The sequence below is a fragment of the Lissotriton helveticus genome, chromosome 9, assembly GCF_964261635.1.
Source record: "Lissotriton helveticus chromosome 9, aLisHel1.1, whole genome shotgun sequence".
Taxonomy (NCBI): domain Eukaryota; kingdom Metazoa; phylum Chordata; class Amphibia; order Caudata; family Salamandridae; genus Lissotriton; species Lissotriton helveticus.
The window spans coordinates 485,212,632-485,234,998 of record NC_136070.1 but is presented as its reverse complement, the minus strand read 5'-3'; the positions used below and the strand labels follow the sequence as shown (position 1 = coordinate 485,234,998).

General features: G+C 41.6%; 1 protein-coding gene across 1 annotated transcript in view; it reads left to right on the top strand.

The window, feature by feature from the left end:
- The window catches only part of SYNE2 (spectrin repeat containing nuclear envelope protein 2), a 1,843,566-nt gene that overhangs the window by 1,391,042 nt on the left and 430,157 nt on the right, over positions 1–22,367 (top strand). The window contains exons 111-114 of the mRNA XM_078660317.1: positions 3,765–3,896; positions 13,593–13,789; positions 16,054–16,186; positions 16,858–17,040. Of these exons, the coding sequence (XP_078516443.1) occupies positions 3,765–3,896; positions 13,593–13,789; positions 16,054–16,186; positions 16,858–17,040 (645 nt within the window). The remainder of the gene's footprint in view (positions 1–3,764; positions 3,897–13,592; positions 13,790–16,053; positions 16,187–16,857; positions 17,041–22,367) is intronic.

Genomic DNA, 22,367 nt, shown 5'->3' with positions numbered 1-22,367 from the left:
GCGGGTGCTGCTTCAAGCTGCACCCGCCGCAATGTAAAACATACAGGATGTGACCGCCAGGGTGGCGGTCACATCCTAATTGCCATGGAGGGACCGCCGCTGCCCATGCGGACGGTCCCTCCTACTCAGGGGTGGCGGACGGACGCAAGTCCGTCCGCCATCCTAATCGGCCCCTAAGTGTTTTCCTGGATGGCCAAAGCTTATAGGTACTGATCCTGATGGAAGGATAACTTCTCTTGCAGGTGAACTTCCTTTAGTTGTTTTTATCTTTAAGTTGTCCACAACATTTCATGTGTTAGTGACCTAGTCCAATTTGTTTCCTGGGATTTCACCAAGAGTTGTTACTACTGAAGTGGGTGCAATACTTGTGGGATATGAATTTCTGAGGATGAGCAGATATGTATCCTGTTTAATTGATTTGAGTGTAATGCCCCAGTCAGCAAAATGATTTCCCTTTAACCAGATCGAGTTCGCAGTCTCCTGAGACCTCCCTGTCGTATGTATAATGTTAAATGAGGAGCATAGATTTTGCTTACATTCTATGCTCAATAAATTCCTTAAAGAGACTTATTTTAGATCATCAATGGCAGATAACAATTTCAGTATATTTTGGTGATTCAAAACGTCATGTTTGCCTTCAGAATGATATTGTAGGCAAAAGTCAATTTGGCTACCCAAGTTAGTAGCTTGATTATGACACACATCAGACTTAATCTTTGAGAGCCCACAATTTGGATTGGAAAGATTTTGTGTATTGTTGGTTCACAAAAGTTCAGAAGCATATCCAGGGTGTAGAAGATTTAAATGTTGCGCCCTTAGCGGTGATTTGGAAATGCGGTGTCTAGAGGACCCTGATAACTGCATCAATACCTATGCATCATTATTCATGCCCCCATCTTGGGTTAATGGGGTGATTTTTAAGCATTTAAGTAGTTCCTTAACTTCCTTGGCTACCTCTATAAAGATCACATTACCAGATTGATCCGGTGTTTCTTCTGATCCTCCTGGCGGGTCTAGGTCTTTTTCATTGAGTACTTTCTGGGTAGTTTTTGGGCTTGATAAGGTTGGCTCCTTTTATCTAGAGGAATATGACTCTTTAATTCCATTCATGGATGATGACTTTTTGTGGTTATTTGTTACCAGTTTGTTCTTTAAATTTGCATTTTTACTTAAGTTTCTCAGCTTTTTAAGTCTCTGCTTACTTATATATTCTTGAAACTCCTCATCATACTGCCCAGCCCAGGAGTCTTTCGGCATTAAATTATTTATATCAGCTTCATCATTAGGTGAGCACAGTAACTCTTCAATTTTCACCTTCTTCATTTTTTGGGGGATTGATTTTATGCTTTGATATATTGGGGTCCTGCCTGGTTAACCTTAAAGAGGTTTTTGCTGAAGAATCACCGTCTCTCATTGCGATGTAAAATGAGTTAGTAGATGTACTGTCGCTAGCAACATTTCTAGTTAAACTTTCCTTTATCAGACGTGGATTTACTGCGTTTTCTCCACCATGATCTAGCAACTGTAACAATTGAGTTAATTGAGCTCCTATATTAGTTGGATATTATTGCACTAAGTCAATAATGACCTCTATTCTCAATAAAGATTTTGGGCTTTCTAAAGGAAAATCCAAGCTTTTTTGTGAATACCCTGATGGAGTTAGTAGATGTACTGTCGCTAGCAACATTTCTAGTTAAACTTTCCTTTATCAGACGTGGATTTACTGCGTTTCCTCCACCATGATCTAGCAACTGTAACAATTGAGTTAATTGAGCTCCTATATTAGTTGGATATTATTGCACTAAGTCAATAATGACCTCTATTCTCAATAAAGATTTTGGGCTTTCTAAAGGAAAATCCAAGCTTTTTTGTGAATACCCCGATGGTGTTTGGAGACCTTAACTTTCGGTTAACGGTTTGACATTGATTGCCAAATCTTTAAAAACAGTTGTCTGTTCATTGAGTATAATAGATTGATTTATCAGGGAATCCAAGATTTTTGTCAGGGTGTTACTAATAGTGCCAATTGCTGCTTGGACAGGAACATTGGGTGGTGTGTTGATGTCTGTGGACTCTGGACGTTTAGACGGCTCCTTTGTTTGACATGGGTTACTTGAGCTATTTTGTTCAACAAAATTGGCTATTTCCTAGAGAGTGTCTGAACTATCAAATGAGTTGTTTGAGATGTTCAGCTGTTTTTGCATGCTTTCAGGCCTTCCTATGGATTCCCTACCAAACACTGAATTTGTTTCATAATCAGAGAGCATACATTGTTCAGTAACTGTAATGTAATAAATGTATGCTATAGTTACTATAGCATTAGTAGACGAGAACACGTCAGTGTCTGCAGGTCTTTCCTGATCACTTGTTTTGCAGCAAAAATAAATTGTTATGTATAGAACGTCGGGCTGGAGTTGTTGCTGTTTGTAAATGTATATACCAAATACCTATTACTTGGTTTGATGGTACTCAATTTATTGACCTTTTAATGATGAAAGGCTGTGTTGAACTTTTTAGCTTTTGAACTTGTATTCTTTCAGTTCACACTAGATGTGATCAGAGAACACTTAATCCTGCATCTTGTTGGCTTAGCAAGCCTAATAGTAGGAGCAAAATAAGAGACTGCAGCAAGAGATTTTGGGCCAGATCTATCAAGCTTTTTTCCCATTCGGAAACGGACCGATTCTCAGAATAGGCCAGTTTGCGAACGAGATAAAGCCTTTTGGGATGTATCATTCCAAGAGGCCATCGCAAAACAGGGAATCTCATAATTTGCGATTTCCTATTTTGCAAATTCATTTAAGGAATCGCAAATTGCAGTTCCTTAAATGCAATTCTGGAAGCAACTGAAATTTGCAATTTGGCCTTAAGTAATCGCTAATTACTTTAAGTTGGTGGTAATTTGCGATTTCCTAGAAAAATTAACTTTTTTGCATTTTTCAAAGTGACATGTGGCCCTCATACATGCCCTTAGGGCATGTATGTGCGCCACAGTGCACACATGCCTATTTCAGGGGTGCAACAGGGTGTCCTTTTGGCACTCTTGAAATTGCATTTGCCTATTGGGTACTCACAAATTGCGAATGTCTTCCCATTCATTCCTATGGGCCTCTAGGCCCATAGGAATGAATGGGAAGCTATTCCTTAATTGCGAATCACAATTTGTGATTTGCAACTAATGAATATGTAGGAATCTCAATTATTATTGTGAAACCTACATACATTGCATTTTGCGAGTCTTTAATATCGAATCGGTAAAATTCGCTATTAAGGACTCTCAAACTACAATGATGATACATCTGCCCCTTTCTTCTAAACCTCAGGACAACGTTTTTCTACCTGGGTAAGTATAGAGAGCTTAGCCATTTAGCTCTATTTTACCTGTTTACTAAAGAAAAACCTACAAGTAAATTTACTTTACTTTCTAAATGTGAAAAAGTGGGTCCCAAATCAAGGCCATTACTTAATTTCTCCATCGCAAAACAAAAAAAATGTCCATCATTTTTAAACTCAGATCATAGACAACTTTTTAGTTGTTAAATATGGTCTACTCAACACAAAAATATTTTTAAAGCTAACAAACCAGCGGTGTAGTTTTTCAGTGGTTTCACAATCCTTTAGCTCCATTTTGTTCTGTCAGATGGGTGGGGTTAAAATGACGATAGCTTTCATTTTTGCATATGCAGTCCACATGGCAGCAATATGACTTGCACCATTAAGTATGCTCTTGATATTTAGCTTGATATTTCGTTTGTGTTTTTAAGCAATGGGTCGAATTCGATGAAAATTATACATCTATTGACAAAGAGTTGGAGACTTTATGTTCCACTGTGCCATCGGTGAAGCTGGTGGAAGAGACAGAAGGACGGTTAGAAGAAAGAATTGCTCTCTATCAGGTACATTTATGTTTTTCTTATTTTGGTTCATGCAAAAAGATACGCCATGTATTGGGTATATTTTAACAAGAAGAAGCTATTTATTACTGTTTGTGAATTGTGAATGTTTGAACGATTCCCTGTAATCAGATGGCATCTGAAATTTTACTACAGCTCATGTGTTGAGAAAACTATTAAGCCAGGTGGGACTCTCAAGTTTAAACTCACCCCCAATGATATTAATAGATATTAAAATGCAGAGGCCACCAATATTTCACAAATTACTGTTTTTTGTTCAGCCTAATATGTGCACCTTGATCCTCACTTACCTAACGAGAACCATGCAAAGTGCATGAACTGCAAGAAACGTCTGAAATTCTCCTGGTTTGCAGGTTCACCTTCAGACTAAACATGGATGTTCTGGCATTCTCAAAATGCTCTGTAAAGTGTTTTCTGGCTTCCTATTGAGTCATGCAAGATTGCTACTCAAGGCCTTTGTGGTGCTTCGCCTAGACTTTGGCAGTGCCCTCTATCTTGATGTTTCTCACTACCTTATCAAAACACTGCAGATTGTGTAGAATGCTGCCGCTAGACGAGTGCTTAATCTTCCAGCTGATACCGTGGGAACATCACAAAGCTCTCGGCTATCTTCCAAAGCAGAAAATAGCCCTCTTCAAACTCCTCTGCCGCTCTCATAAGGCTTTCCATAACACAAGTCCTCTGTACTTGTCTTGCGGAATCTCCTTCCTGCAACCCTCGCAGCTTTAATGTTCATCCTTCTAGTAGCTAGTCTCACAACCTTGCATCGGTCATCAGATTTGGCAGACATTTCTTTTCTTACTTAGCCACTTCTAACTGGCGCATATACCCTCTCTCTCTAGGCATGATCAGCTCCTTCAACCTCTTCAAAGAGGATCATAACACCATTTTATTTGCTTCCACTGCGCTAAGATACCCTCAAAGGGTGAGTCTTATACAGTTGCTTTCATCTGCAACATAAGACAATAGTTACCTATCAACATTATCCCAGGAAAGTGACCAGTGCAGGATAGTTTATATTCACCTCCTGTCCCTCCATAAATGTTCTTATTCCTATCTCATGAAGACAATGTGGAAACTTTCTACAATTCTGAAAGCCTAAAGTTGGAGGAGTGTCTTGGGTCTTTAAGTCACTTATTGTGCCACTATAATGCATTGTCAATTTAACATGTTTTTATAAGGGGAAGGAAATTAGGCTGATTGTTACGCAACAAAGGCCTGCAATATGAGCTTTTTTCACATCCAGGGCCTGTGACTCATAAAATCACAGGCTTTGAACTGCGAATGGGCTTTTGCGACTTAAGTTTTTGCGATGTGACTTATTAATACACTTGTTGCATTGCAAAATTGCAGACTGGTAACAAAAAGTAGGTGCGCAATTTGACGCTGGTTATATTGCTTTGGGTCTGTATTCACTCACCACTCTGTTGGTGGGGATGGATCCCTCTCCTGGATTGGCTGTTAAAGCAAAAAAAAAAGTACTTTTCTAGAGCCCTCTGAGGGCATCACCTCCAAAGACCCTGCGGGGGAGCCTGACTGGACAGGGACCAAGATTGCTGAGTCTAGTTGGCTCTTATGACAATGCTTCCACTATCCCTGCCACAGAGGCCTATCTGATGTAGCCTAGTGATCGCCAATGCATGGAAAGGCAGAGTGGATTCTGGCAGCACTGTTTTGATGATGCTCTATTGAATAGTGAAGCGTTTGGTATCCTTCTTCCTCACCCTCAGCACAATGGCAGAGGTGTGCAGTTTGTAGGAAACTCCAGAGGAATGTGGTAGCAATCCTGTGCTGTGCTTGGAGGACTTTGCCAGATGCAGTTGGATAGCTCAAGCATCTGTAATGCCTGATGAGGGACACTGTGAATCACTTAAGCCGCACAGAGATGTGGCAGGCTGCAGCGGCATGCTCATGCTGAGCTGCTGCCTATGTCCAGCAAGGAGATTGGGGTTGTAGGAATTTTTCTCCCACTACAGTGCCTCTAATTCCCAGTGCCTCTACTCAAAGATCCCTCCCATCCGAGTTCCATCCTGGCTGGGCACAGGTGTCAGTAGTCAAAGGCTGCACAGCTGGACATCAAGAGAAGCAGTCTACTCTGACACACTTACAAATTGGTTAAAAGTTAACCTAAGTTATCAAAGCATGTTTTCTTTCTAAACCTCTGCACTTTTGTCGGTCTATGTGTACTGTGCACTCTGTGTGAATGTATAGTGTGCAGGTCTGCATACTTAAAAATGCTAGTAATGCCCTTTTTAGGGCTTGCAGGACATTTTGTTTAACAGGAGGGGCTTGGAGCCCACCCATTGCTCACCATTCGTTGGCTATATTGCCTCTCTTATATGCTGCCTCCAAATTGGGCAGCGCATGGCAATTTCACTTTCTCTTCTCTTGTTTAGAGCACTAACCAAGTACTGATTGATCATTTGGATTAGTGTTCTTCTGCTGCTAACACTGTGTTTTGAGATACAAATGTTTTCTTCTTCCCTGCCATGTTGCTTCTTCCATGTTGCTTCTTCTCTCCCTCCCTCTCATTGTCAGTGTTGCTTCTTCCCTTCCACCTCTCATATTCTTTTTATTCCCCCGTGGTACTTCTTCCTGTAATGCTTCTTCCCACCACCTTTCACTCTCCCATTGTCTGTGTCGCTTATTCCTTCCAACCCTCCTGTTGTCCGTGTTGCTTCTTCCCTCTCACCATCCACACTTCTGTGGTGTGTGTTCTTTCTTCTCTGCCACCCTCCCTCCAGATGTCTGTGTTGAGACCTCAACCTCTTTAAAAAAAATAAGCTTTATGACCAGGTCAGCCCTGGCTCCCACATGGAACTTTTTTCCTCCCCTGTTGTCCATGTTGCTTCTTGCCTCTCACCCTCCCTTTGTCCATGTTGTTTCTTGTCTCCTGCCCTTCCTCCTGTTGCTTGTGCTGCCCCTCCACCCACCATAAGAAAAAAAGCACTATTACGAGGACACTGCTATCCATGTTATAGTGCTTTTTTTCTAATCTTTAGCCATGCTGCACAGCCACACCACTGTACAACATGGCTAAAAGGCTTTGTCAAAGCCAATAGCTCTCGCACAGGTAAGACTTATTGACTTTGCCAATGCTTGTTTGTAGCATGTGATTATGACTGAATTGTATTTTTGGCACTTATTAGAGCTTAGTGATGCTCATTTTGCACAGCTGTGTGCAACAAGCACATAAATATCTTAGCAATCTTGCTAGGATATGGGCTTGTGGCATATCAGTTCCATGCACTGCACTCAAGCAGGTATATTAACCCAGTAAACCATAATACGACTATTCAAACCTGTCACCAGCAGATTACACAAATTACACATATATCTCTGCAGAAATTAATTATCACATGAGCTTTCTTACTGGTATCATTCGATAAACCTTGCTGAGTACGGAAGATCTCTGCAGAAGGTGCCTTACTACTCTAAGGCATCCTTAAATCAATCATTCTTGTCACTCTATAAGAAACAAAATGAGGGAGAGAGCAAAAAAGAGACATAGGTGCTCTTCTCCTTTCCCCAGGGCTGTGGTCCCGTGTGCTCCAGGCACTGAGCTGTAGTGTGTGGTGAATACTTGTGCTCTTGATACTGCCACTTGCCCAGTATGCGGTTTTTGATAAACTTGTTATGCTCCTGTTGTGTGTGTGTGGTGTGTTTTTCTAGCATAGTAAAAAATTCTTCATTGTCCAGCACCCAAAATGATTGATAATGCTTATGTTTGTTTCTAAATGTAGCAAAATAGATAGTTTGTTCCTTCACTGTGCCATGAAAGTATTTTTGATGGTCAGTGAGCTGCATTTCAAAATGTAGCAACAATGTATCATGGGGGGAGGAGCTACGCAACAATCCAAGATGGCCGCGTAAGCTCCCGGCTCCGTCGACCTCCGCCGGCGGCTCGTATATCCTGCTACTTATCCTGTACCACCACCGGGCGCCTGAATGCGTGAAGTCTGCCTGACACCGTTGGTGCACTCCCGGTTTTCCTAACTGCTTGGGTGACAGAGTTCTGTCGAGTTTTGTTTTGGGCCTACTCCAGGGCTGCTGCCGGGACCTCGATTTCCTGCCCGCCCGGGTTGCAATCGACCAACAGTGGCTGTGAGTCCGGGGTCTAGTCCGGTCCCCCAACTTCGGATTTTGAGACTTTGCATCGCACTCCAGTCCTTAATTGGTGACGAGGATACGTTATCGTGACGGACGGCGATCATCCTGAACCACGGTCCGGGGACGCTGCCCGGAGACCTTGCTGGGGAGATGGGGTCGAAGGGCTGTCCCCCGCGGCCGAAGACGGTGTAGTGTTTGCCAGTGGTGAGAGCGCCCGCAGTTTGCATCTGCTCCGTGTGTGCCTAGAGCCTCGGAAGTGAGTCCGGGGCTCGAGTCCTGCTTCGTCCCTGTGGCCCGGGGGATGGAGGGGACTGATGGCGCACCATTGTTGGGGTCCATCATGGCCGCCATAGGGGCGCTCCATACCCAGCTTTCTGTCACGTACGACCGACTCGCGGAGAAGCTGGAAAACACTTGCCTGAGACCGGACGACGACCCTGTGACATGTGTCCGACATCCTTTGATACCGGTGGAGGATTTGACCCATCGTTCTGAGGTTCCCGAGCGGCGGCCTGCCTTGGCTCATTTGGATTCTTTTGGCCCGATTCATGCTGCACCCGCAAATACCAATGGTTTTTCCAACGTGCTCCCTGCTTGGCGGACCTTCGCTGCCTATGGTCCTGGTTGCAGTAGAACATCCTTCCGAGACTATTGGAGCAATCGGCATTATTTTTCCATCTTGCCCTGCTGGTTCTGTAGACGCCGCCATTTTGTGCCTGGTCTTTGTTCGGATTTCGCTGCCCCACACCTCCGTGGACATCTTGATTGTCTCCTGCCTATTGTGCTTCGGAGGACATGGGGCTATTCGTGGAGTCGCACTGGCCAGGGCTGACTTCATCTGGTATCCTGCTTTGACACGTCACCACTGCCTCGAACGGACTGCTGTCTTTTTCCCTCGTAATTGTTGTCACTTGGCGACAGGTGTCTTAATGCGGATTTGAACTTGCCTGTGCTCTCAACGGGAGGTGGGTGGTCTTGGTTGATGTCCTCCCCAGCTGGACGCTTGATTCTTGCATCTAATGGTTGGTTGATATGCTTGGGGGAGGTAGCCAATGGCGGAGGGTAGGGGTGTCCGGGAGTGTGTTTGTCGCTCTCCTCCTCCACTTTATATTTTCCCTTCTGTGGGGCAGTTCCTGGGCGACAGGCACGCTGTTAGTGGGGTTGGCCGTAGCCATTACAAGTGTGCAGGGTGGGGGGTGTGGGGAGGGTTTGTTGTTTTAGTTTGTTTTGTTCTATGGTCCTTTTCTCTTTTCTGTCTGTTCTTGGAGGGTACTCTATCTCTCCAGTAGGGTTGGCGGTTTCTTTTAACTCTTCTCCTTTTTCTATCGGGCGTCTCCACTTGCCTAAGCCTTTCTGTCATTAGAGGGTGGGTTTTTAAGATGGTGCTCTGCTACATTGCTTGCTGCCGTATCGCCTTTTGCTCTGTGGCTGCCTCGGCGACCATATTGTTCGCATTGCTGTGTGGGTTCTCACCTGGTTTTGATTGCTTTGCGGGGTACGTCCCCCCTCATCTCTTCTTTTTACACCGAATGGTGTGACGTCTTTGAGATAGCCGCCTCCACTTCTTCATTATACTTAAAAAATGAAAACCTAAAGTATCCTCTTGCCCTGGGGTGCCCATAGCCACGTGTGGTGGTCGTGCTGTTTATCCTTTTTTCATTGATTTTTGTCCGACTCATGGTTTCTTTGATTTGATTGCGGCCGGCCCTTGTGGTTGTGGGCCTGCGCATGTACCAACTTGCATATTTCAATAAAGGTTTAACAAAAACAAAAAAAACAAAAAACAATGTATCATGATCACTTGAATAGTGTCATTGTAGAGTTTCGTACAAGTGCTGTGAGACTGTCAGCAGTAGCAATGTGTAGATTCCACTATAGGCATGTGCCTCAAACATGTATATGATACTGGGGCTGTACCAATTGCTCAGCACTGAATCTGACTTTTGAGATGCAGTGTGGGAGCCAGACCAAATGTTTGTGAGGACCTTCAGATACTCTAGGTTTGAAAGCAGACATTAAACTCAGGGGATTTAAATTAAGTTTGTTGATAAATTGAGCTTCTTACATCAGGTTTGTAAGTGAAATGCAAGGCTTGGATAAATTAAAACGTACTAAATGAAGTGTAGATGCAAGTGCGTTGTTCAAAACTAGGAATGACTCAGATGACTGTGTCAACTTAATAGGTCCCTTTTGAAACAAGGAAGAGGGTGCATTTAGGTACTGAGCATGGGATAGGATGGTTATCTTGCTTCTAGATCACCTTCTTACTTGGAACAGAGGTTCTAAGGCCTGTCTTCTAGAAGGAAAATACAACACTTCTGTGCTTCATATGCTTTTCTGTTTAAACCAGCATTGGTAATGTCACTTTGTCTTTCTCTGTTGTCTTTCAGTTATATATTTTGTATTTTTAATATAGTTATTTTTGCAGGGTAACCCCCTTTACCACTGCCAACCAGTGCTAAAGTGCATATACTCTCGACTTAAAACATGGTAAAATTGGCTTATCCTCAATCGGCATATTTAATTTACTTATGACTCCCTAGTAAAGTGTACTACATGTGCCCAGGGCTTGTAAAGTTAATACTGCTAGTGTGCCTGCAGCACTCCTTGTGCCACTCACTCAAGTTGCTCTTTAACCATGAATCAGGCCTGCCATAGCAGAGCCTGTCTGTGCAGTTTTAAACTGCCATTTCAACCTGGCAAAATAAACCTTTTTCATAGCCTTAACCTTTCTTTTGAATACATATAAGACACCCCTAAGTTAAGCCCTGGACAGCCCAGAGGGCAGGGTGCAGTGTATTTAAAACGCAGGACATGCACTTTTAAGTTTAACATGTTCTGGTAGTGAAAAACTCTTAAAATAATTTTTTACTACTACAAGGCCTATCTCTACCATAGTATAAGATTGAAGTTGCTTTATTAAATTTTATAAGTGTCATTTCCAAATGGGATGAGATAACTGGTTCATGTTTGGTGTCTCTGAAATCCTAATTTAAAATCCTAATTTATGGTAAAGTTGCATTTGAAATTACAATTCTGAAAATGCCACTTATAGACAGTTGCCATTTTCTTGCCTTAGCGTTTAGATCCTGCAGCCTGTCTCTGGTCATATGACTGGGTGTAGTTCGATGTTGGGTTGTGTGCATTCCTCCTAAACAGCCACACACAATGGGAGCTTAAGTGTGACTTGATGGCCATCACATAAAAGAGGGAGGAGCTGGGCCGATCGTCAAATACACTGGAATAGGCTGTGTCCTGCCTCCACACAAAGGGCTACATACCCCCTGTAGTTAGTCTAGAGTCAGGGCCAGGAACGGCAGGCATCTGTGCACACCAAAGGCATGCCTCTAGAAGCTTCTCCCCACTTCCGAGGCACAACTGTTTATAAAGGAAGGACCTCAGACACCACCACTTCAGTACATTGTTGTACCTGTGGATTGTCTGCCAGGAAGAAGGACAGCTACAATGACTGCACTCTGCTGGACTTCTGTTCTACAAGGAACTGCTGCTCTGCTGCTCTGACCTCTTGCCTGCTGCTCTCGACCCTCAGGAGGAAGAACTGGACCTGCAACTCCATCTTGAACCCAGCACCCCAGAGTGACTCAAAGGGCTAGTCTGCTGGCCTCTTGATCTGAGCCTCATGGACATAAAAGACTCCCCAACAGCTGCTGGACCCTTCTTCAGCGAGTTCCTGACCCCCAAGTGGGGACCCTCAGGTCCAGGACCCTTGGTGTGACTCAGCAGGCCGTTAATTCAAGCTTTTGGCTTTTCGTGACCACAAACAAGCCCATTCAGACCAGAACTGCGCCACTCACATTGAAAATCAGCTGGAGCTGCCACTAGCCCATCTCTTTGCACAGCAGTGTTGATAGCCAATGCAAAGCTCCAGTCTGCCCATTCACGACATCCAGCCAGCTCTTTGCACCACGCCGAATGCCATCCGCGACGCTCTACTTGTTCCCCACGACTCTCTACAATGCGAACGCAACTCTTGGCACAAAACTAGAGAAGGTTGGGACTAATCTGGGACTGTGTCCGACCTGCACTCTATCACGATCAGCCTGAACTTTTGACTTTTATTCGGTCCAGCGTGACCAGATAGCCGCGGTTAATGCTTTATGCTTTAGGTGCTATACTGCAGTGTATTCTTTAAATCATTATTTCTCTGTTCTACTGATTGGATTTCTGTCGGTTTGGTCTTGTTTTATTTATTAAATTATGCTCTATTTTACTAACCTAGTATGGGATATTTTTGTGTGGTGCTGTCACTTTATAATTGTTTGATGTGTTGTACAAATACTTTACATATTGCCTCTAAGTTAAGCCTGACTGCTCTGCGCCAAACTACCAAGAGGTTGAGCACAGGTTAATTTAGGGTTTGCTTGTGCCTTACCCTGACTAGGATTGTTGTTGCTGCTTGACCAGGGCTCACACTCCAGTCAACCAGTAACCCAATTTCTAACGAATGAAAATATAAAATGAGTTTTTTAAAACATTCTGTAAATGTTAGGAATTTTAATTTGGAGGCTAAACATTAAGTTGGTATCCTCAGATTGATTCGTGGGAGCAATGCAAATGCATCAAACAGAATATAGCATTGATAATGAGGGGCTCCAATTGAAATTAGAAAAGCTCCAACCTTCCTATTAAATAAAAAATAAATATTTTTGTATATTTGTTTGTGAATATTTCATGATTTGTCTAGTAGAAAATGCTTAAGCCTCCACCCCTGGCTTCCAGTTAAAACTCAATGGCGGGTCCCTGGACTCCAATATTGACTCAGGGAGGATGTCTGGTTTTCAAGAATGATCACGTGAGGGTCCACAGAAGTCAAACGTTTAGGAATCACTGTATTAAAGAATATAATAATAGAATTCCAAGATGGCCACCACTAATACAACATGTATCATCTTGGAACTCAGTTTCTTCAGTTCTTTAATTATGTACTTCAAACATGATCATCATGTTCTATCTCTAAATGATGGCTTTTGGAGATCTCAGTCGTCACAATCTTGACAATAGGCTGACTACCCACCTACTTTCCCCTCAATAGTCTGGTTAACATTAAGATAAAGTGATACATGAGGATGTTGTTGGAGTAGTTGCAGGACTAAGTCAATATAGATGGCTTGTTGTCCATTCACCAAAGGGTATTCAGACCAACATGCCCCCTTTAAAATATTTTGACAATTTTTGTTATTAATTAGTAGATTTAAAAACACAAAAAAGACCCCATTGTTATATGTAAGTTGTGGACCAGACAGCCATATTTGATGGGGGATATGGTCCTCCAGTGTAGAAAGCTGACATATTGGAGCATCCTATCAAACTTGCTACACTCATTCAAGCATCGGTTAATTAGGTCAGGGCCTACCATTCACGAATAAGATATCCACAAACCTGGGATTTTTATTTGATTACTGTTATGGTAACAGTTTTGATTAATCTCAATGAACATCTTTTATGACTAAGAGTAGTACCTCACCATATTTGAAACCTTACCATTTCCCACTAAACCTTTGATAGGAGTAACTCAGAAACTTATTTTCATGATTGTTTTTCTTACAGCAAATCAAGAGAAACATTGAAGAGAAGCATGCTCGACTTTACCAGACAATTAGAGAAGGTAAAAGGGTTTCATGTGCAGTGAGTTCTGACAAGCTCAAGACGCAGATTTCAAACCTAGAATCCCAGAGCTCATCCATTAGCAAAACCGTCAACCACGAACTACACAGACTTGAAACCTTGCTCCAACATTTAAACTGGTAAGTGTGTTCATTAATAATATCAAGATCAACTACTATAGTAGGTATTTGCAAACTCCTGCTCCCTATTGTCATAAATGTTGTCATCACCTGAAAATGTAAGACTTGACTAACTATTTAATACTTTGACCCTCACATTTCTTCTTGCATTTTAGAAATTATTTTCATAGTTTATATAGTAAATAAATAGTAAGTACATGATCATGTTATACTTAAATAGAGTCTTGATTTCGTAGGAAAAAAAGCATACTAGGTTCCTAAAAGTGAAGTGAAATTTAAGGGTATTACAAATTAGGTGAGTAGTGGGATACAGTGCTTGACAGTCAACGGAAACAATCCAATGCCCCAACTACATTGTTCTGATTACTAATTGTTTCTAGTTGAATGTATATATTTGTTTTGAGGAGAGGTTTGTCAGGGATGCTCCAAAACTGAGTGTAGAAAGCAAACAGGGATGATAAGTGTGCTTTACCTAATGGAACACTTCTACTATTGGAGTGCTTCTGAATTTAAAAAAAGAATTCCAGTTTTAGAAGGTGACCAAAAAAATCTTTTGGTGAACATCATAAATTACATTTATAGATGGCAGCTCTGAAAGGTCAGCACAATGAATTGTAGATACTTTCAAGTTAAATATTTCACTTATCACAGTATCACTGAATTGTCAACATGGTTATTCCATTTCATGTGTGCGGTCAAAGCTGGAAGGGAGTGCTTGGTATATTGTTTTTAGCTATTTTTCACATACTTGTCTTCTATGTCACAGGTGGACATTCAACACAGTTTCCTAGTTGTTCTGTTTTTGTAACAATTCAGGGTTTATCTGCCTAGCTCATATCTCCTCCTAGGTATGGAGAAAAACTTGGCTTATGTGTCTACTGTGTTTCATGTGTTCATATTGTCGGGTAGGTTAAAACAATAAGTAATAAATCACTTCTTCTACATGGGAGTTTCTAAATGTTATATGCTTGTTTGTATAACACCCCTTCTCTGTGATACAATCTCAGAGCAATTTTCAAACAAAATAATTTGAGCCAAACATAATTTTTGGAAGAAACAGCAAACGTTGCTTCTCCATCAGCAAATCCGTATTCTGTGCAGCCATTCCACGGATATTATACCTTCATTCTACTGAAGTATTGTTAGACCTGACATCCTTGTTATGGTATTCCACCTGACATTTTGCCTTAACCCCCTGTTTTTGGTGAATTCGTTTTTCTGGGCACTAGGACTCTTTACCCCTGCTAACCAAAGTTAAAGTGCTAGTTTGTGCACCCTAAAACCTAGTAAAATTGGCTTACACCTATTTGGAACATTTAATTTACTCATTAGTCCCCAATATATGTTACTACATGTACCCAGGATCTGTAAATTAAATTCTACTAGTGGACTGCAGCACTCATTGTGCCACCTACCAAAGTAGCTCTGTTTTGAACTGCCATTTAGACCTGATAAAATAAACCTTTTGTCAGGCCTAAAGCCTCCTTTTTAACACTTATATGTACCTTAAGGTATGCCGTAATTGCTAGGGCTGGGTCTGTGGTTTTTAAAAAGTAGGACTATTGTATTTAAGTTTTATATGTCTTGTCAGTGGAAAACCCCGTTTTCACTGGCTATCTCTCTCATACACTAACAAAGAGTTACCTTATTACAATTATGAGGTTATAACTTCAGGGTGAGAACAGATGGAGAAACGTTACGCTCAAATCAATTGTAATTTGAACACCTCTTTAATGGCAAAGTAGAAATTTAAATTGCTATTCTGAAAATGCCACTTTTAGAAAGTTGGAATTTTTCTGCCTAAACCAAATGTGCATTTCTGGTCAAATACTCAAGACAATGTCAACTTTTTTTCTCTGGTCTCTCCTAATCAGATATAAGACAATACTGTGTAGCTTGCCATTAACTTAAAGGATCTCAAAAGGTCCTGCAAATACATAGGTTAAAATTGGTTGCCCGTCTATGGTTAGCTTGCTGTATTCTAGGATCTTCCTAGTGATTAATCTCAGATTCAAGAACGAGAAAACCACTCGCATGTTTTTATTGAGAAATCAGTGTTACTATTTCTACATATTGTTCTCTGAACTAAATTTGAGTCCTTAAGAAAACAAGATCTTCCATTCTTTAGGTTGACCAAAAATATCCCATAAATAAATCTATGAGCATATGCAAACTTTATCCATAGTCATAAGTAATCTTTCCTTTCCTTTACAAGGTCTGTAGATTCTTAAACATGTTACATTGCTTTCATATGTGTTCCATAGTTACAATACGGAGACTGATGAGCTGACAACTTGGTTGAAGAGTACTCGTCAGAAGCTGAGCTACTGGAAGCAGGAGTCCCTGAATGTATCACAGGACTTGGAGACAATCAGGAACAACAGCGACAGCTTCTTTGTAAGAAAAATTCAATTTTTCAAAAAGGCAAATGTAAAATTATGAAACCCTGTAGGTACCATGTGTTCTGTTATTTTGACATCTTTGGCAAACTATGCTGTTCATAGTGGCAGTCAGGTACCCTTTTGCTGGTGGCATCCTTGAAGACTGCCTACTAAGTTCTTGTCCTAGATGTTCTCTTGGTGGCACTGTGGCAATCAAACCACTTTCCTCTAAGCAGTTCCTATCTGTTAATTACATTTTACAATGTTTTCTAACGATTTACTGCATTTCATAAATGATTCTACCTTTTGTTTGAGGGGTTGGAAAGGCTCATTCACATAGCTATTTTACAGCATAAAAACAAATAACATGCAGCAATGAAAATATAAAATATACAATTTCTTAATCTATTTTCAGAACAATATTCACTATTCCCTACATACTAAGTTGAAAACCAACCAACAAACAATTTATGTTAATATGCTTTTAGCACCATGATCCACAATACAATGTAAAGGTTCTGTATTTCACATTGATGTGCAAGCCTTCACGTAATGCGGCAAATCTTGAATCTTGACCAATGCTAACCTATGTTCTTAGTAAATGTATTCAATAAGTTTAGTAGCAATCGTTTTCAAATTAAAGCCTATATCATCCACATTTGTTTTCCTCTTTCCTATCACATTTAGGAATTATCAAAGGAAGTAGATGAAAAATCATCTCTGAAGACTTCAGTGATAAGAACTGGCAACCAACTTCTACGTCTGAAAGAAGCTGACACTGCTACCCTTCGCTCAAGTCTGGCACAGTATGAGCAGCAGTGGACAGAGTTAATCACTGAAGTTCCAGAAATCCAAGGGAAATTGTTTCAAGTAAGAATTGTTTCATTTTTAGCTTCCGTGAGTCCTCTTTATTAAGCTGAAATCTCAAATTGCATCATTTGGAAATGTAACTAACTTTTTGAGTTTTCTTATCTTTTATATCTGATTTGGCTTGACTACAAATCCCAAAGATAATTAATGTGATTTGAATTAAAAAAAACTAAAGGAACAAGGATCTTTACTGTTTAATGACTGAGGACTTCTAAATTAGTGGTATGCAGTTCGTTTACATTTTGGTAAATATTTAGGGCAAATGGGTTTGCGATCTGTTTAAGCATGCAAAATCACTGTGGGCCATGTACAAAACATTGCGACTCGCAAAAATAGTGTTTAGTGACTCGCAAATAGGAAGGGGCGTTCCAAGGGGGTCCATTCCTAATTGCGACTCGCTGGCCTATGCATGAATGTGTTGTGACCGCAAAACACATTCAATTTACCGCCCTCTTGAAGAGGGTGATAATGCAGTTGCAAATGGGAAGGGGTCCCCAGGGGTCCCCTTTCCCTTTGCAAATGCGGGTGAAAATATTTTTTAGGGGCAGGCAGTGGTCCCAGGGACCACTACCTGGACTTAAAAAATGAAACAACAAGTTTCATTTTCCTTTATTAAGTGCATCCCCTTTTCCTTTAAGGAAAACAGGCTGCATACAAATAAACAAACTGCTTTATTTTAAAGCAGTCCCAGACATGGAGGTCTGCTGAGCCCAGCAGCCCATCATACCTGGGAGGGCCAGCCATTCCCAATGGGGTTGCAAATTGCGAGTGCTTCATTAATATGCATGAGGCATGCAATTTGCGACCCTCATTGGGAATCGCAATCAGTGATGCAGACAATGTTGTACATATCAATTTGCGACTCGCAAATTGTGAGTCACTATTACGACTCAATTTTCGAGTCGCAGATTCCTTGGTCGTACATCTGGCCCTTAGAGTGGTGCGGACCTAGCTTAGTGGGGAGTTATACATGTATGCACATTGTGAGCACTAGCTAAAGCAAATATAAAATAAGTACCAAAGCATAATTAGGCATCGCGACTGACAGATGTACAGTAATTAAAAAAATTGGGATTTCGCCTTTGGAAAGTTAATGAATAGATACATTACCTACCAGTGTAGTGGAAAAAAGGCCTGGGGTTAATTCTCTGATTTTTTATGCAAGCTTTGTGAGTGAAATTGTGAAGTCAAGGCATGACCGAGCTCCCTAGTGTGTTAGATGGCCCCTAGCAACAAGCATTTGCAATGCAATAGGTCTCACATTCACACGAGTTTGAGCTATTGGCATTGTAAATGACTGCCTTTTATTTCTGTTTTGGGTTTTAAAACATAAATAAAAAGCACTGTCATTCACAATACTAATAGCTTAAACTCTTGCAAATGCGAGACCTGTTGCATTGCAATAAAGGGCCTTCTCAACCTCTTTTTAGATGTCAGAGGAAGAGACTGGTGAGAAATAGTGCTGTGAGGAAGATGTGTAAGTGTTGTAAATTACACAGACCAAAAGTGTGAAGTCAGAGTTACATATGATCCAAGCTATAATCACTAACAAAGCGCTCCAACACCTTACGCTCTGTGATTACACTGTTGCGGCTCAGGAGGAAGAGCGGGAAGAGTGGGAGGGAGGCTATTTCCTGCCCTCTCCATGATTTGAGTGTGTAGTGTGGCATTGAGGAATGTCATTGCTATCTGTGGCCTAATAAAAAAACACCCCAGTTGTAGTAGGGCCTTGACTTCACCTCCTGGTGCAGGGCGGGCTGTACTTTATGGCAGGCATGGATGAAGGGATGGTCTCCGCTGCAGATCCAGCCTCTTACAGTGCCCCTGCTATTACTAGTGAGTGTGAGGCGCTTTGGTGGTGGTATTGGTGGTGGTGGTATTAGTGGCGCTGGTATTGATGGTGGTTGTGGTATTGGTGCTGGTGGCATTGACGTGGTGGTATTGGTGGCAGTATTGGTATTGGTGGTGGTGGTATTGGTATTGGTGGTGGTATTGGTATTGGTATTTGTGGTGGGGTACTGGTAGTAGCGGTGGTGGTATTGGTGGTGGTGGTATTGGTGGTTGTGGTATTGGTGGTGGTGGTATTGGTGGTGGTATTGGTATTTGTGGTGGGGTACTGCTAGTAGCGGTGGTGGTATTGGTGGTGGTGGTATTGGTGGTTGTGGTGTTGGTGGTGGTGGTATTGGTGGTGGTGTGGTGGTATTGGTGGTGGCAGTGGTATTGGTGATATTGGTAGTGGTATTGGTTGTGGTATTGGTTTTTGTGATATTGGTGGTGGTATTAGTGGTGGTGGTGGTATTGTGGTATTGGTATTGCTAGTATTGTTGGTATTGGTAGAGAGGGTATTGGTGGTGGTAATGGTGGTGGTGGTATTGGTGGTAGTAGTATTGGTACTATTGGTGGTAGTGGTATTGGTGGTGATGGTGGTGGTATTGCTGGTGGTATTGGTGGTGGTGGTATTGGTAGTGTGGTATTGGTGGTGATGATATTGGTGATGGTGGTGGTGGTGGTATTGGTGGTGGTATTGGTGGTGTTGGTGGTGGTGGGTTTGGTGGTGGTGGTAGTACTGGTGGTGGTGGTATTGGTGGTGGTGGTGGTATTAGTGGTGGTATTGGTGTATTGGTGGTGGTGGTATTGGTGCTGGTATTGGTGCTGGTGTTATTGATGGTAGTGGTGGTGGTGGTATTGGTATTAGTGGTGGTAGTATTGGTATTGGTGGTGGAGGTTTTGGTGGTGGTATTGGTACTGGTGGTGGTATTGGTGGTGGTGTTGTTAATAAAACAGACTTTTGAAAACAACCCATCGGGTGGCTTTAGTACAGATGACATGTAACACAGATGTGCTGTTGTCAGCTTCAGCCCATTAGCACAGGATTATATGCTACCTGGAGTTCACATGACTTAATTCGCGAATCATTTCTAAATCCATTTTACTTGGAGGGGTTGAAACAGACATAAGATAATGGTGGGTTAAAGTGATTGAAAGCAGGCGCCCGAGTTACAGGGGCGGCCGTGCTGCTGCAAAAAACACAAGCAGTTTCAGCTGAAGCAGCGCATGTCCAGCCTGCAGTTAGAGAAACTCAATAAAGTAAATAGTATTTACAGACTAAATAACAGGTCTCGTGTAAAAACCAAAGTAAAAGGGCCAGTAGCCATGGGAGCTTATACATGAAGACAAGCCCATACTAAGGTGGCACTAACAAGCCTATTAACAAATACGAAGGCATCATTTAGGAAAGACAATGACACAAGCCAGTGAAAAGTATTTTCAGAGAGTGGGCCTAGCTTCTTTCCCATACTGTACTACAGCAGTCTTGCAGAGCGAGCAGCGCATCTGCGCTGCTGCTAGGCTCAACATAAAAAGGAAGCAACTTTAAGCTAGTTATTGTTTATTTAGGATTTGGAAGTTCTGCTAGTCCAAAGTCACCCAAGAAAGCACATATCGTGATAACGTTCCCAAATATTGGAACAGTGCAGATCTCACTAAAGCACGCAAGTTTATGGGGTGGTGTTGAGCAACTAAAAATGGATCGTATTTGATGTGCTGTTTGCCCCTGCCCCAGTGCAGATAACATCCATGGGGTAGCAAAAGACAAAACTGATGTCTGTGTTAACTCCATTATTAGAGATCCCTGAGCAGGGTATGAACATAACCTGCATCCAACCCAAAACAAGCACAGATTGTGAGGCCTAATTCTGAAATGCAATGGTCGACTTTCCATAATCTGAAGACAGAAAAGTAACTCCCTAGAAGATTTGTGATATTATTTGAGAAGAGAACCCAGGATTACAGTCTCAAAACATGCCAGTAAAATAAAGGTCAATTTGGTCATTACAGCAAAAAATGTGGTTAAATGTTGAATTCTGCAAATCAGACTCCTGGACCATAAAATATTAACCTTTTAGAGCTATAAATCATAACTTCTTACAGCAAAAACATTTCTCCATCTCTGGTGTCAACAGAACCATCTGGTTCCTCTCGACTCAGTTCTCCCATTATCACCAAATTCTTAGAAATCTGATGAAAGTGAGTATTACTACAAAGGAGAACCTTATTATATTTAAAAATTAAACCTCTTGTAATACTTTAAAATGTTTAATTTTAGTGTAAACATTGCAACTGAGAGTTTTAAAGGTGCCTGCAAAAGGCTGGATATAATAAATGGTTCAGCAAGATAGCAGGATCACCCTCAATGTGTGGATACAAACACTGAGTAACTTAGTAAAGCAAATTCAATATTAAGATCTATGTATGAAAGGCTAAAACTGTAATGATTTCAGAATCCCTCAGGTCACCTTGAAGTAGAATACCCTTATTTGCAGACCTACCCCCTTAACTCCCAAGAGGAAGGATGACCTTTCTGGATTGCGTTGGATTGGAGGAGCTATTCGAAGATCATGTAAAATTTCACAGATCAGTATCAACCAAGCTGAAGGGCTTTATGTCTGTCAATGGAGCAAGAGCCAGGAACCTCTGATGTCATTTGGTACAATGATATTTACTGTAACAAATTTTGGACACAATTTGTCTGTAATACCAAATTAACATACTGGATGGAAAAGAATACTGTGGATATCCACAGCTTGGCTGCTCTTAATAGGTTTGGGTTTTTTCTGTCTCATATATAGTGCTTGTTCTCTGTAAGGGTTCCAATGCCACTGTAGTCGACTAAGAAATAAATATCAAATGAACTTTGCAGATCCAGCAATCATGGCATGGCGCAAAACAACAACAACAATCTCCTACCACCATAAAATGATCATTATACTTTTGGTCAAGCCTTGCAGATCCTTGTACATCTCAGGACTTCACCCAAGGAGCAAGATTCATAATCTGAAGGCCAGTTGCATGTGCTCCAGTCTTCAGATAATTTGCTCACAGAAAAGCAAGATGGACCCAGCCCACAGACTATTGGGTTTAGAAACTGGTGACTGCTGAGCTGATTCTAAGCTGGTTAGACCTTCATATTACAGTTGTTGCCTGGTGGATAAAGCATCTATGACTGGCTTTGCACTACAGAGCAATCTCTTCGAGGTTAGTTGTATGCACCTGGATACCAGTCTCCAATCTTAACGCACATAAGTAAACACCATGCATGTATATGAAATGTGTCAGTTCACCACAAGGTCTAGTCCAATGGGTTGTGGCTCTGTTGTCTGTTTATCAATCATGGTCTTGCGGAAAATATTTCCTCTAATGCAAAACCCTTGTGTCAGTAGCAATAACAAAGGTGTCAGGGGAGTTCAACTCTGACCCTTTAGTCAATTTAGCTGTGAGCAACAATCGCTTAGGTCACCAAATGAGATTACAGGAACTGGATTTCCCTT